The sequence below is a fragment of the Acanthopagrus latus genome, chromosome 15, assembly GCF_904848185.1.
Source record: "Acanthopagrus latus isolate v.2019 chromosome 15, fAcaLat1.1, whole genome shotgun sequence".
In the NCBI taxonomy this organism is placed as follows: Eukaryota; Metazoa; Chordata; class Actinopteri; order Spariformes; family Sparidae; genus Acanthopagrus; species Acanthopagrus latus.
In genome coordinates, this window is record NC_051053.1 from 3,908,078 (window position 1) to 3,921,708 (window position 13,631).

The 13,631-nt window shown below is 39.6% G+C and overlaps 1 protein-coding gene across 1 annotated transcript in view; it reads left to right on the top strand.

The window, feature by feature from the left end:
* Nucleotides 1-13,631, top strand: part of piezo1 (piezo-type mechanosensitive ion channel component 1) — a 102,425-nt gene that overhangs the window by 82,086 nt on the left and 6,708 nt on the right. The window contains exons 36-49 of the mRNA XM_037123909.1: nucleotides 199-378; nucleotides 602-860; nucleotides 1,104-1,292; nucleotides 2,333-2,509; nucleotides 2,668-2,914; nucleotides 3,970-4,123; nucleotides 4,533-4,680; nucleotides 4,769-4,921; nucleotides 6,087-6,148; nucleotides 6,271-6,429; nucleotides 7,790-7,937; nucleotides 9,854-10,042; nucleotides 10,655-10,747; nucleotides 12,823-12,992. Of these exons, the coding sequence (XP_036979804.1) occupies nucleotides 199-378; nucleotides 602-860; nucleotides 1,104-1,292; nucleotides 2,333-2,509; nucleotides 2,668-2,914; nucleotides 3,970-4,123; nucleotides 4,533-4,680; nucleotides 4,769-4,921; nucleotides 6,087-6,148; nucleotides 6,271-6,429; nucleotides 7,790-7,937; nucleotides 9,854-10,042; nucleotides 10,655-10,747; nucleotides 12,823-12,992 (2,328 nt within the window). The remainder of the gene's footprint in view (nucleotides 1-198; nucleotides 379-601; nucleotides 861-1,103; nucleotides 1,293-2,332; nucleotides 2,510-2,667; nucleotides 2,915-3,969; nucleotides 4,124-4,532; nucleotides 4,681-4,768; nucleotides 4,922-6,086; nucleotides 6,149-6,270; nucleotides 6,430-7,789; nucleotides 7,938-9,853; nucleotides 10,043-10,654; nucleotides 10,748-12,822; nucleotides 12,993-13,631) is intronic.

Sequence of the window (13,631 nt, forward strand, 5' to 3'; positions counted from 1 at the left end):
TGTCACTTGTGTCTTATGTTAACCAACTACATTTGATTGAGAGGCACCCCTCCTAGAATACATCATACTGTGAATATGGTTCCATTTTAGGTGAACATTTGGGGTGTATTTCTAGGTGATGTAATTGCCCTGAAATACCCTGAATAACCTTTTCATCTTCAGTTTTCATTTTGTGTGTTTCTTTCATTGCTGTCTCAGCTGCCTGGAGGTGGATAGCGGTGGTGTGACAGGCCAGTCTACCCCGAGGCCGAGGATCAGCAGCATTGGGAACCTCCTGAGCCCAGAACCCCAATCCAGCAGCAGCATGGAGCTTTTATCAGTCCCATCCAAACAACATCATAGACACTCCAGAACAGCCAGCGAGCTGCTGGGAGACAGGTACATACTGTGCACCCACCTGACTGAAGAAGGCTAACAACAGAAGGCGTTACTGGCTTCTTCTGACCGCCTTGGTTACATGAGTGGAGTCATGAATGTGTTAAAAAAAAATACTGTTCCTTATTACAATTTATTTACACCACCTTTTATATAAATTAGACCCCAGGTCATTGGTTTGTTCATTAATGAAAAATAATAAATACCTTCTCTTCTCTGTGTGCAGACAGTTCTTCATTGAGGAGCTGGAACAGAGCCGAGACTTTTATACCAACCAGAACCGTCTGCTGAAGCTGCTTTTTGCCTTGTACAATTTGCTGGCTGCTAACTCGGAGCTAGTCTGCTATTTCATCATCGTGTTAAACAATGTGGTCAGTGCCTCTGTGATATCATTGCTCCTGCCCATACTGGTGTTCCTGTGGGCTATGTTGTCTGTTCCGAGACCAACCAAGAGGTTTTGGATGACGGCTATAGTCTACACAGAGGTACGAACACTGAAAGACACAGATCAGAAACTTTAGGACCTTCTCTAACATGAAAATATGGAAGCCCCTGACTGTGTGTATGTGATGCATGAATTACTGGTTATTTGAGTTGGAGATCTCACCACTGTCATCAGATTACTGAAATACATTATCACAACAGATCACAGATGTTACAGACAGTTGCTTTTCTATGCTCTTCCCTGGGCTGACTTGTGATACTGCTGTGCTGCTCTGCTTCTTCAGGTGATGGTGGTGGTGAAATACCTTTTCCAGTTTGGATTCTTCCCTTGGAACAGTATTTATGAGATGACTCTAAACGAAGACAAACCTTTCTTCCCACCCCGTATCCTTGGCCTGGAGAAGACTGACAACTACATCCGATATGATCTTCTCCAGCTGCTGGCTCTGTTCTTTCACAGATCCCTGCTCATGGTGAGTCAGTATTTACAGTGATTATAGTGGTGGTTACACTTGACAAATCAGTAAACAAGGCCATGTTAATCTGGTGGTGCAGCGTGAAAGCAACAAGGTTATGATTTAGCAAAATATACCCTTGCAATTTTTATAGTCAAATGTTACAGTTGCTGTCAGACCATTGTAGTCTCGATGACAAAGTGCAATGACATCAGATAAAGATGAATTTGGCACCCCCCACAGTGTGCAGAGTGCAAACCACTGTCCTCGTGGATTTTTAGCTATTAGAAGCCCAAAATATTGATGGGCAGTCAGGAAAACATTCATGTTATGTTGATCAATGTCATTATATATGAAAAGGTAAAGAAATAAGGATCAGTGAGCTGTTCTTTCTCCATTAGAGTGGAGTAATGAACCTGACATACACACCTACATTATTGAATGTCCAAGTAATTTTTCAGCCATCTGTCATTTTTCCTGTCATTAAGACACTTTATTTTGCTGTTCAAAGTGTTGTTGATGTAAACTAATTACACTGCTGTGGTGAAGTGAATGCTAAGACTTCGTTGTTACTTATTTTTCTCTGGATAACATGAATACATGTTGCCAAGTGTCATTAAGGTTTCTTAGATATTGAGGAGGAAGTTCAACCAGATCCAGTGAAAAATAAGCAGTTGGTAAGACTTAGACTACACGTACAAACATGTATCACAAAGATGAGGGCCAAACTTCTGAAATTGACAACTAAAAATGAAAAAACAAATACAGCAAAGTTCCATGAATTTGATGGAAGTTTTAACCTGAAGTTTTGAGAAAATACATGACATGAACTTTGGAATTCTCAATTCTGAGCGACTTGACCCTGACCCTATAGTTGACAAAATTTTTTACATTTTTCAACTACATATTTTACCAAACTGTGTAAGCTGTGGAGGGAGTGGAATGTTTTTTCTACTTTAACCAATAATGTGTGTGTGTGTGTGTGTGTGTGTGTGTGTGTGTGTGTGTGTGTGTGTGTGTGTGTGTGTGTGTGTGTGTGTGTGTGTGTGTGTATACAGCGTTATGGCCTGTGGGACCATGAGGGCCCCCTGGAGGCGCAGAGCCCCTCGTCAGAGAGTTGTAAGGATGAAGGAGATGAAGATGGAAAAAGGAAGGAGAAGGAGGAAGAGGGCAGAGTCAGCTCAACATCCATTGTGGAAAACCTAGAAGTAGATGAACTGGACCAGCTGGAAAAGGTTTGTGTAAATATGTGATATTAGCTGCTATTGATAAGTGTTCTATCAATGACTGTTTTGAAGAGTGTGTTCTTGGCTGCTGAACAAAGAAATTGAATTATGTAATCGTATTAGTACTACTTTAATAGTTTTTGAATCCAGTGTTTTTGTCATTGTAGCATCACCCAAATACCAGCTCTGCTGCTGCTGCACATCCTCCTCCAGCTGAACCAGCACCCACCGGGTCCGAAGGTGGACAAGTAGAAACTGCGTCTGGGCTGACAGAGGCATTAAATCCTCCAAGTAGCTCAAAAGAAGATAAGATGGAGGGAGACCGTGAGCAGGTTACAGAGGAGGTCCCAAAAAAATCTAGCAGTATCCGCTTCCGGAGGAAACCTAAAAAGCCCAAACTACAGCGCAACAAAGGTTTGTGGCTTCGTTTTGTCCAGACTATGACAGTAGAGGTATGACTCATAACATTAACTCTGGCTGCACTTCATTAACGTGTCTCACATCAAGGATCTGGTGTTATGAAAGCTTCCCCACTTGATTTTTTTTTTTTTAAATCTACGATGATATTCAAAATATCTACAGTGATTAAAGAAACAAATCATACAAAAAATTAAATTCAGTCCTCATCTACTCACTCCCATGTCGACAAAACATTTCTGGATCTTTACAGCACAATAGCATTGCAGCAAGTAGCATGGACCCTGTTTCAAATCATAAAAAAACACAGAATGGCTCCATATGTCTCGCCTGGCATAACCCATGTCTCTGGAAACCCCAAGTTCACAAACTGTTTTAAAAGGACATTATTTACATCCTGAACGGTCGAGCTTGTACGCTCAATTCAGATGGGGTGCACGCTAACTCTTTTAGCTTAGCAGCTACAAGATTTTGGCTTCAGAAAGTCTGTAAATGAAATCTTTTCAAATCATTTGGAATCTCAGGGCCTCTTGAGACTTGTATTACACTATTATTTGATGTTATTACTTCTGAAAAGATGTCTCCTGCTTAAAATGAAAGCATATAAGGCTAAGTATTCCTTTGTGATTGTTTCGATTATGATACCCGGCCTATATTTAACCGACTGTGACTGTTTTGGCTTTCTACTCTCACAACTGAACAGATTTGGGGGCGCGCTTTTGATTAAAATGGTCACACAAAATATGAATAAATCATGAAAAAACACATCCATGTCACCTCTCGGGCTCCGTACATACATGTTATTGTAAGCTGCAGGAATTTTCACATCTAAAGTAAATTCATACTGTAATTGAGATCAATTTGTCACTTTTTCCCCAATAACCTTATTTGGTAATTTCTGTTTGTGTTAGTCATCTCCTTACTGATGCGTCAGGCCAAAATACACTGATATAGCATGTGTAACAAAGAGAACATGTTTCAGAAAATATCGTACAATGTCCGTCTTCTTTATTGTGGTCAATCCCTCCTTGGTTGTGGTTCTGACTGTTCAGAGGAGTCAACAGCTGAGACTGCATATCCCTGTGAGGAACCGGAGGGGGAGGAGGAGGAGAAGAAGAAGAAGAAGCAGAAAGGCAAGAAGAGAGAGGAAGCAAGTCAAAGATTGATGGCTGTTGGAAACAAGATAGCACAGGTCTTCATCTCTGGGTGAGTAGAGTATAGAGGGGGGTATATAAGGGTCTCAAACTAAAATTAGCTTGGGGTCACTGCTTGAATTGTCATCGCATAGGAGGGCCACTCAAGCGTTCAACTACAGCACAACAAGAAAAAGCAATAACACAAATATTGTATATCATAACACAAAAAAAGCTAACAGCAGTGTGTTTACATTATTATATGATTAGTTTTAACAGTCACCACAGTCACCCTCTAAGAACATTTGTCGATATTTTTAATTTGATGAAGACTAAATCATCAGTAATGTACTTGACATTAGTTTTAAATTAAAACAAATAATGTTGTTTGAACCCCTACAAAAAACACTGTACGACTAAAATATGATTTATTTTTCCATGAATGCAGGGCTTTAATGTGTGCCATCTTGTTTGCTCTGCAGTATCCAGAGTGTTTACAGGCCAGCTCAGGGGTTCTTCAGGGGTATTCTCCATGCTGAGTATCGGGCTGCCACTGATGTCTATGCACTCATGTTCCTGACTGATGTCATCGACTTCATCATCATTGTCTTTGGCTTTTGGGCTTTTGGGGTGAGAGATCCACAGATCCACTCAGCAAACTTGCTGTAGTTTGCACGGCCAGTTAATGAAGTAAATCCCTTGTGTATTTCTCCTTCAGAAACACAGTGCAGCAGCTGACATCGCCTCCACCCTGTCAGAGGACCAGGTTCCTGAGGCCTTTCTGGTAATGCTGCTCATCCAGTTCAGCACCATGATCATCGACAGAGCTTTGTATCTACGCAAGGCTGTCTTGGGAAAGCTCATCTTTCAGGTGCAGTTCGCCTATTCAGATTCTGAGCATTCATGATTCTTTTTTGTCTGGTTGCTTGTTTTCCTCTTTGAAGTCAAGAGGTGGAGGACTGTGGCTCTCTGTCAGCTGTCTGTTCCATTGTTTACCATCATAAATGTAAAAACACAAACATGGATCTCTGTTTTTAACTGTTTTTAACCATACGGATGCTGTGAGTTTGTGTTATTCAGAATCTGGCCCACCATGTATCACGTAAAGTGACGAAAATACATTTTTTCTTGAAATTACATCACATAATCACCATGAGCCATCAGTAAATAGCACACCCTGTCTGGCTCTCACTCCCAGAGAGGGATGCTGTTTTTCTGGGGGAAGTTCACCAAAGACTCAGTGGGGTGGGCTTACCACTTTGATATAGTTTGACATAGTTTTTACCCCAGCACAATACTGGAAGGCAAAAGAAAGTCAGCTGTCAACGCGCAAAATGTTAGATAGAAACAGATTTGCCAAGTAAATTCGAACATTCATCTCATAACTCATTACACTGATTACACTGTTTATTTGTGCATATTATGTATGGAGTCTTTTGCAATTTACTACCTTTTTATCATATAGTTTTATGTTTTACTATTTAATATTATTATTATTATTTTTAGCTATTATGGTTTATTGTTATTAAACTGTCCTTTGGCTGCTGTGACTCACACATTTTCCCATTTGCAGCACTAATAAAGGAACTCAGATTATGATTCATATGACTGATCAGCTGTTTCCCCGTCATTGTTGCAACTTATTTCCCCTTGCATTATGATCATTGCATTTCTTCATCGTCACCTGACAGCATGCATCACGTCCAATGCTAGCTGACATGCAAGCGAAACCCCATCCAGCAAAAGGTCTGTTCAGAGTCGTCTGACTGCGAACACCATCAGAGCATCACACCCCTGTCCCACCCTTCTCACCCTACTGACTCACACAGGCATCGAACCACATCTTGCGGCTTTGTTACTACCTCTGATGGATCAGTGGCAAAACAAAAGACCCAGATTGACTTGCAATATTTGTTCAGATGATATTTGCTCTTCATTTTTAGAACATCTCTACTAACGTGCTTCTCTGCATTCAAAGTATGTCATCACTTTCCTGTCACCCTTCATATCTTCCCTCTGATTTTCCTTTCCTACAGGTGACACTGGTGTTCGGGATCCATCTGTGGATGTTCTTCATCCTGCCAGCTGTCACTGAAAGGTGAAGCCAAACTAAATCAGGTTTATTAAATTATAGTATTCATTGTAGACTATTGTGTGTTGTTCTTTGGGAGTTGGTAAAATGTGGCTTTAATCTTATTTTCTCTCCTTCTGTCTGTTTAGGAAGTTCAATCAGAACTTTGTGGCTCAGCTCTGGTACTTTGTCAAGTGTATCTACTTTGGCCTGTCAGCCTATCAGATCCGCTGCGGATACCCCACTCGTATCCTCGGCAACTTCCTCACAAAGAAATACAACCACCTCAACCTGTTTCTTTTCCAAGGGTAAAGACACAAATCACATCTGCAGCTCTTTGTGCTTTAGTTGAATTATCATTTGGAACGTTTGGAAGTTCCAAAGTCCAAAAAAAAGTGTTTTAGTTGCATTTGAGTTATACATACTTCTTTTAGTCCTGCTAAAACGATGATATCGACAAACTAGTATCTTTAATGACAGATGAGGTGCACCTACCTGAAGGGACTGCCTTGTTTGCACTGCATGGTATGACTCGGCTCACTTAGGGTAACAGGTAACTTTTTTGTTGAGTTTTTCCCTGCAGATATAATTCTTACAAACTCTTGTGACATCATCTTCAATGTGACACAGGGGGGCCGGTGTTCTTGATTAAGCTCAGGGTCAAGTTATTTTATTTGCACCAATGGGTAGATTTGGTTTGCAGTATAAGATAAAGCGTCGATCTTAACACACATTTTAGAACAACACTGACACAAGAGAGACAAGAGAGACACGTTAAAAAACATGACTCACAAACTGGCTCAGGGTACGTGACAAGGAGGGAGCGTGTAAGCAAGTAAGAGATTTTATATAAAACAAGAGTGATTTATTAGGATGGCTGACACAAATAATTAGACAACTAAAAGAAAAAGATGTAGGGTGGATGCCAGCTGTAGGAAAAGGAGAGCACCACCAGTTTATACAGTCTGGCAGCCAGACCAGATGAGCTGAATCTCACAGACAACCCTACTCCAGCAACCAGGCTACTATAGGGCAAAACAAAGTATATACCAAAGAAAGTCCATGACAAATAAGCATGTAGTAAAGACTATGTAACATTTCCCCGCTTTTACCTGTGGTCTTAACCAAGTGTCCTCATTACCCTAGAATGGCTATCACACAGCATGCATGCAAAATACCAGTGAACCTCCAACCACCACTATCTCTCTAAACAGATCCTATCCAACCCAGCAACCTTGGATTTGGAGGAGCAATTTAAGAATGAAGAACTGTAAAAGTAAAAGCAGCATGTGAATTGATAAGTAAATATGACTAAACGTGACTAAGCCAGTTACAAGCACGCAGGATGAGATGTGACAGTTTAAGTTATTATTATTGTGATTGATATATATAGAGAAATTTTGATTTAAAAAATTCTATCATTCATATTCACCTTAACTTTATATGATTTATACACTCTCTTTGTACGATTGTGGGAGGTGGAAAGAGTCTATGTAACAATAAATGTAGGTCTGTCAGCAACATGTCTATAAATTATGTATGTGTATACTTGTATAAGAAAAGTAAAAATGTTTAACTTCCATTTCAAGATTCATCGTGTAATATATTGACAGCATGATGTAGATGCTGAGCGTGTGTGTGTGTGTGTGTGTGTGTGTGTGTGTGTAGGTTCCGCCTGGTGCCGTTCCTGGTGGAGCTGCGGGCAGTGATGGACTGGGTCTGGACTGACACCACTCTCTCTCTGTCAAACTGGATGTGTGTGGAGGACATTTATGCCAACATCTTCATCATTAAATGCAGCCGTGAGACAGAGAAGGTATGGAGTGTGTGAGGGCTGTGATGTTACAGCAGACCAGCACTTGGGGAAAAAACACACAGTTAAAAGGGACTAACAGTAACTCCTCGGAACAGTTTAAAGTTATTCAGTATTTAAATCCAAACTTAAGATGTTTTGACATGTTCTTCGCTTGAGTAGCATGAACAAACATTAATTCTGCTGTTCATCTGGGACAGACTGTATTCTGACTCTGATTAACTATAATTGAAGCCCAGACTGGATGTTTAAGGACATCAGCATGTGTTTCTTCTGTTGATGTGATGGCTTGGCAGGCTCCAGTGAAATCAGAGCTCACCTTTGTTCTGTTTAACACGGTCATGGGGACTTGTATGGTCAGCCAAAAATGGTGATGCATTGTGTTTGGAAATGAAGACATTTGTCAAGCAGTCTGGTGTCACCCTGTTTTGTACTATATCACATTAACAATGGGCTGGGGAATTGGGGATGCACCATATGGATTTTTTCAACCGATTCCTGATGATTACTGCCTCTTGCAACCTCTTGCAACTGGGTCGACAAGTTTATTTGCTTCTTATCTGCAAAACTAAATATATGAAGTAAAAGAGATGAGGGGGCACATATGATCTTGATGTGTTGTCATTAATTTCGAGTCTCCAATAATTGCTTGTCAGGGAATTCTCTGCATTCTCTCTTCATCTCCTTCCATTTTGCCTCAAAATTATTCTTATATGTGCAGAATAATGATAGTCCCTAAGATTAGGGAGTACTGTATTTAATGCTGGGTTTTTTCACATTCCAGATAAATCATGAGATTTGTCTATACCATTCATGAAGTTGAGTGGTTGGAATTTTTCTTGCACTTTAATTAAGCAGACATTAGGGTATCCCATAATATATTTGGATTAATATAGTCATTCAAGTCAAGAAAAGTCTTAATTTCAGATTTGGCTTGTTGTGTCATGGTTTTGTTGTTAAGTAAGCTTATATTAAGTCTTCAAAGGTTCTACAGCTCTGTGTCTTAAAGGAGCCACACTCCTCTTGGAAACCGAGCTTGGAGGATGACAGATTCCCCTATAGTCATACGTCATTATTCCATTTTAGAACTAGCTTAAAATGTTGAATGTTTTTAAACTTTTCACAAAAATTATTTGTCAAAAAAACTGTCAGGAAAGGACTAAACATGCCAAAATTACACTAAAAGTGTGTCAAAGCTAGCTGCTGCAGCTTTATATTCCTTTAAAACACTTTCTAGGCAATGACATCTTTTTAAGTGACTCACATATATATTCCCCAGCAACTCTGAAAAACACATGGCTTAATGCTGCTGGAGCAAGCCCACAGTGGTCACATGAAGAATCGATTTCTGGAAATATCTTATAAAATGGTTTGTTTGATGCGTTGCTTTGTAACTTTGCCCCTGACACTGCAAACTGTAGACTTTACATTGCAGCATTGCTCTCTGTTCACAGTCTGTCATCACCTAAAAATATGAAATAATTGTCTACATCACAGTCTTCCTTGTGACTGTGAGGGGGCTTTTTCATTAATTAGAGGGCCTGTGTGTGCTTTATACACAAGCATGTTTTGTGCTGTCCTTCTGGTTCATTTGATAATTTCAGATATCATACTGCTGAGTCATTAGAGGCTCTCAGGAAAGCTGACAGTGTTTTAAACTTTTAGTATTGTTAATAACGTAATAGACCAATGAAATCCAAATATTTGAACCAAGTGAATGCAACCTGATTTATTATATACATAAACTCTTAGTCTGGCACCTCACCTGGGACTGATTGGCCTTGTGAGTCTCCTCCAGGTTCAGAGGGACACCATGGTGTCATCATGGTGACATGGTGGATCCCTCAAATTCTGTGTAGCATTACAGGTAAGCACTTTAAAAATTATTTTCTCTAAAAATACACATTTTCTGTCCTCAGAAATACCCGCAGCCTAAAGGGCAGAAGAAGAAGAAGATAGTGAAATACGGCATGGGTGGACTCATAATCTTCTTCTTGATCTGCATCATCTGGTTTCCTCTTCTCTTCATTTCATTGGTCAGATCAGTGGTGGGCGTGGTCAACCACCCCATCGATGTCACAGTGACCGTCAAGCTGGGAGGATACGAGGTAATCAGCGCTTCTCTTGAAAATGAAAAAGGCTTGCACAAGTTATGACCACTCTCGAGCTACAACTGCAACAGAGGAGCTGAAATGCAGCTAATATAATCTGATAACAAAACTTCAAAAATAGCTTTATGGATGTTGATGAAAAGTTATTTATAACTATATATATATATATATATATATATATATATATATATATATATATATATATATATATATATATATATATATATATATAATCATTTTGTTATAATGTCTCTGTAGTGTGTAAAATTAATTCACAAACTGTCAGTATCCAGATATTATTTTGGATATGGCTGCTTAATACATTTATGGTTCTGCTTGGAGAATACATCTAGTACAGTAATACAGCCGGATGATCTATCCAGGGTTGTCACATATGGATTGGAGACTATACAAAGCCAGTGTTACAAACTGGGGACCAGGAGTTAGAATTTTTCACATTTGATAGGCAAAATGATAAAAATGTTTTAATCGTTTAAATTATCTACAGATACATCAATAATGAAAATACATAGCAGCCCAATAAATACTGCTGCCTCAGACACTTTATATAAAATGTGAATAACATTTTTTCCCCTTGTTTCTGTTTAGCCCCTGTTCACCATGAGTGTGCAGCAGCAGTCCATCCAGCCCTTCACAGAGGCTGAATATGACCAACTCACCAAAAAGTTTGGAGACAATGCAGTGTGTACTGATTGCACTTTAATTTCTGTGTCTGTCTATATGTTCTACTACTTTCTGTCTCACCTGCTGTCTGAGTGCTGTTGTTGGTATAAACAATTATCAGGCTAGTCCTGTGAGTTCTGGCAGGCTCCATGCATAGGTCTCAAGTGTGTTTAACCAGCTCGTAGTCATGGAAATATAAGTAAGATGATCCTTAAAGGCCTATCACAGTCCAGCCCAAAGTAAATTCAAAGCTTTTACTGAATCATTTGGAGCACAGGTATGGTTTTCGGCTCTTTTGAAAGGTTATACACTGATTTTTTTTCTCTCTAATCTATAGGAGAATGAACATCACCTGAATTATTTATTTTTCTAACCAAATTTGTTAATGCAAAAATGAGCCTGAGTAAATGCCCCTAGTTGCTGGAAAAAAAACATGGGTCTCCATTGTATTGCATTGTCTTACATGTTCAAAGTAAAATTTTATTAACAGTGTCAATGAAAATCGAATTATCCAGGCAAAAGAAATTCTATATTATGGTTTCAAAACACCCTTGCTGACAGTAACGGGTAAAAAGTTATTATAGTTCCTTTTTTTCCATATATTCCGACTTTGTGCATATGAATAGTCAAAAACAGGTGCTCAGGCAGAAAAACAGCCTGTTTGAAGAGCAAAATGCTATGTAAACTTGCATATTTTTGAAGTTATGGATTTAAGAACTGTAATAAGTGATATACCACAGGATTTAACATTTAATTGGCATCAATAATCATGCATCATAATATGGAAGCTGCCATGTAAGTTACTCAGAAGAGAGGAGAAAGAGAGAAGAGAAAGTGGGTTACTTGTCTATGCATCACTCATTGGCTGTTGTAGGCTCTAGGGAGGGTGTAGAAACTCTTATCTGTTCAAATGAGCTATCAATAAAACTCCTCGCAACTGCAGAGCACCGCCATCTCCCTCCCTCCTTACTTCCTTCCTTTCTTCCTAACCCTCCTCCCAATCACCTGACCCCTTCTTTTTGCTTCTTTACACCCACTTATTTGGTTCGTCCTTTTTGTCTTTCCCTCATCCCACTCCCGTAATGTTGCGGGGTCAAAGAATGGCACGATTGTATTTCTCCTCCCTCTTCTCATTCTCAGTGCTCCTCATATGTACATGTTTCGGCTTCAGAGCATCACATCCAGTATGGTTACACCAGTTGCACCTTTTTCAGATCAGATCATAAATGTTGATATTTGGATGTCTGAAAACAGGGGGTTTGATTTTATTTCACATCAAGCATTTCGACAGTGACATGAGCAGCTCAAAACAACACGTTGCCTCTGGAACTTGCTTTGCTGTTATTCTCCCAACTTTATCCCTGTGGTACACGACTGCACACTTAAATTGAAGCGTTCACCTATTTTTCTCAGCAGTTTGTAAAATTTGATAGAAATGTAGATATGCTGGATGCTATTCAACATGCACCTAAATCTTAATTGCTGTGGAGAAGAGATAGACATTAAAGTTTCCTGCATATACAGTCCACTTTAAATTGTTCTTCCATATATTACTATATATCTCTGCATTCTCACAATATATGTATACGTATGGCAAGAGAAGGAGTCAAAGTGTCACTTCCTTTCAACAGGGATACTATAAGGCACAGTGCTTTGTCCCCTTCTCAATATACACACTGACATGGTTTCTCTTGTCACTGCTCCAATATTATCACCTTTAAAATCATGACCCTGTCTTTAGTAAGTGAGGCTGGTGGTTCTTGCTGAGTCTTTACCTCTTATATCATTGTCACCTGTTTAACAAAAACTTCTCCAAATGTGGCATTTCAAACAGACATAACCTGCTCCCTCACATGCCCATGGGCAACATTATTGAATACTCAGGCTCTAACATTGTCTCTAGACAATGTTAACATGGGTGTCCCCATTAAAAAATGTTTGGCTGTAGCTTTTCATTCTGCTATTACTGCTGCATATTCAAAGAAACACAGAGATTTATAGAATTTTCTCATGATCTGTGTGTCTCTTACTTGAGTTGCTGCCTCTCTATATACTTGTTTTTAATGCAAAATGTTGCTTGTATGTGCATCTAGGTAGCCATGCAGTTCATCACCCTCTACAATTACGAGGACATTGTGACGGCCAGGATTGAAGGTAGCTCAGGATCAGTATGGAGGATCAGCCCGCCCAGCAGACAAGAAGTCATTAAAGAATTACTTGGAAGTGCTGACCTAACATTACGTTTGGCCTGGGCTTTCCAGAGGTAAAACCTTTGCTCTCCTTGTTACAGAATGGTATTATACTTTTATACATTATGCACAATTGTAATCAAATTCATTGTAATTGTAAACTAACATGAGCATGCAGAAGATGATAGTTGGCTGTGTCAAATGACAGTGTCACAAATGATACTGCATATACGTGGTTGCTAAAATGTTGTTGGCACACCTTTACTGGAATTTTTTTTGTTTTGATGCAAGGAAATAGAATGCAACCCAGAGGTGAAGGCCAGTTCTTCACTTTTTTTCATTTTTAACAGGGATGTGAAATCAGGGGTGTTATATTTGTCTCCCAAAATCTGCAAAGCTGTTGGCCTACACACAGCAAGAAGGTTAAATCCTGGCTGGGCAGGTCCTTTCTGTGTGGAGTTCACATGTTATCACCACGCTTGTGCGGGTGTCCTCTGGGTGCCTCAGTTTCCCCCAACACAAAACACATGTATTAGGTTAATTCTTCAGTCAGTGCTCCTGGGGTATGAGGTCTGGAATCAGTGCCTGGGTGCTGTGTGTTGCTACCCACGACTCTGGCTGAGTAAAGAATGCCGTTTTTTAATGTGATAAAACATTCGAAAACCACGATAAACATTGAAAGAACAAAGATACTGCATCCATTGGGGACTGTA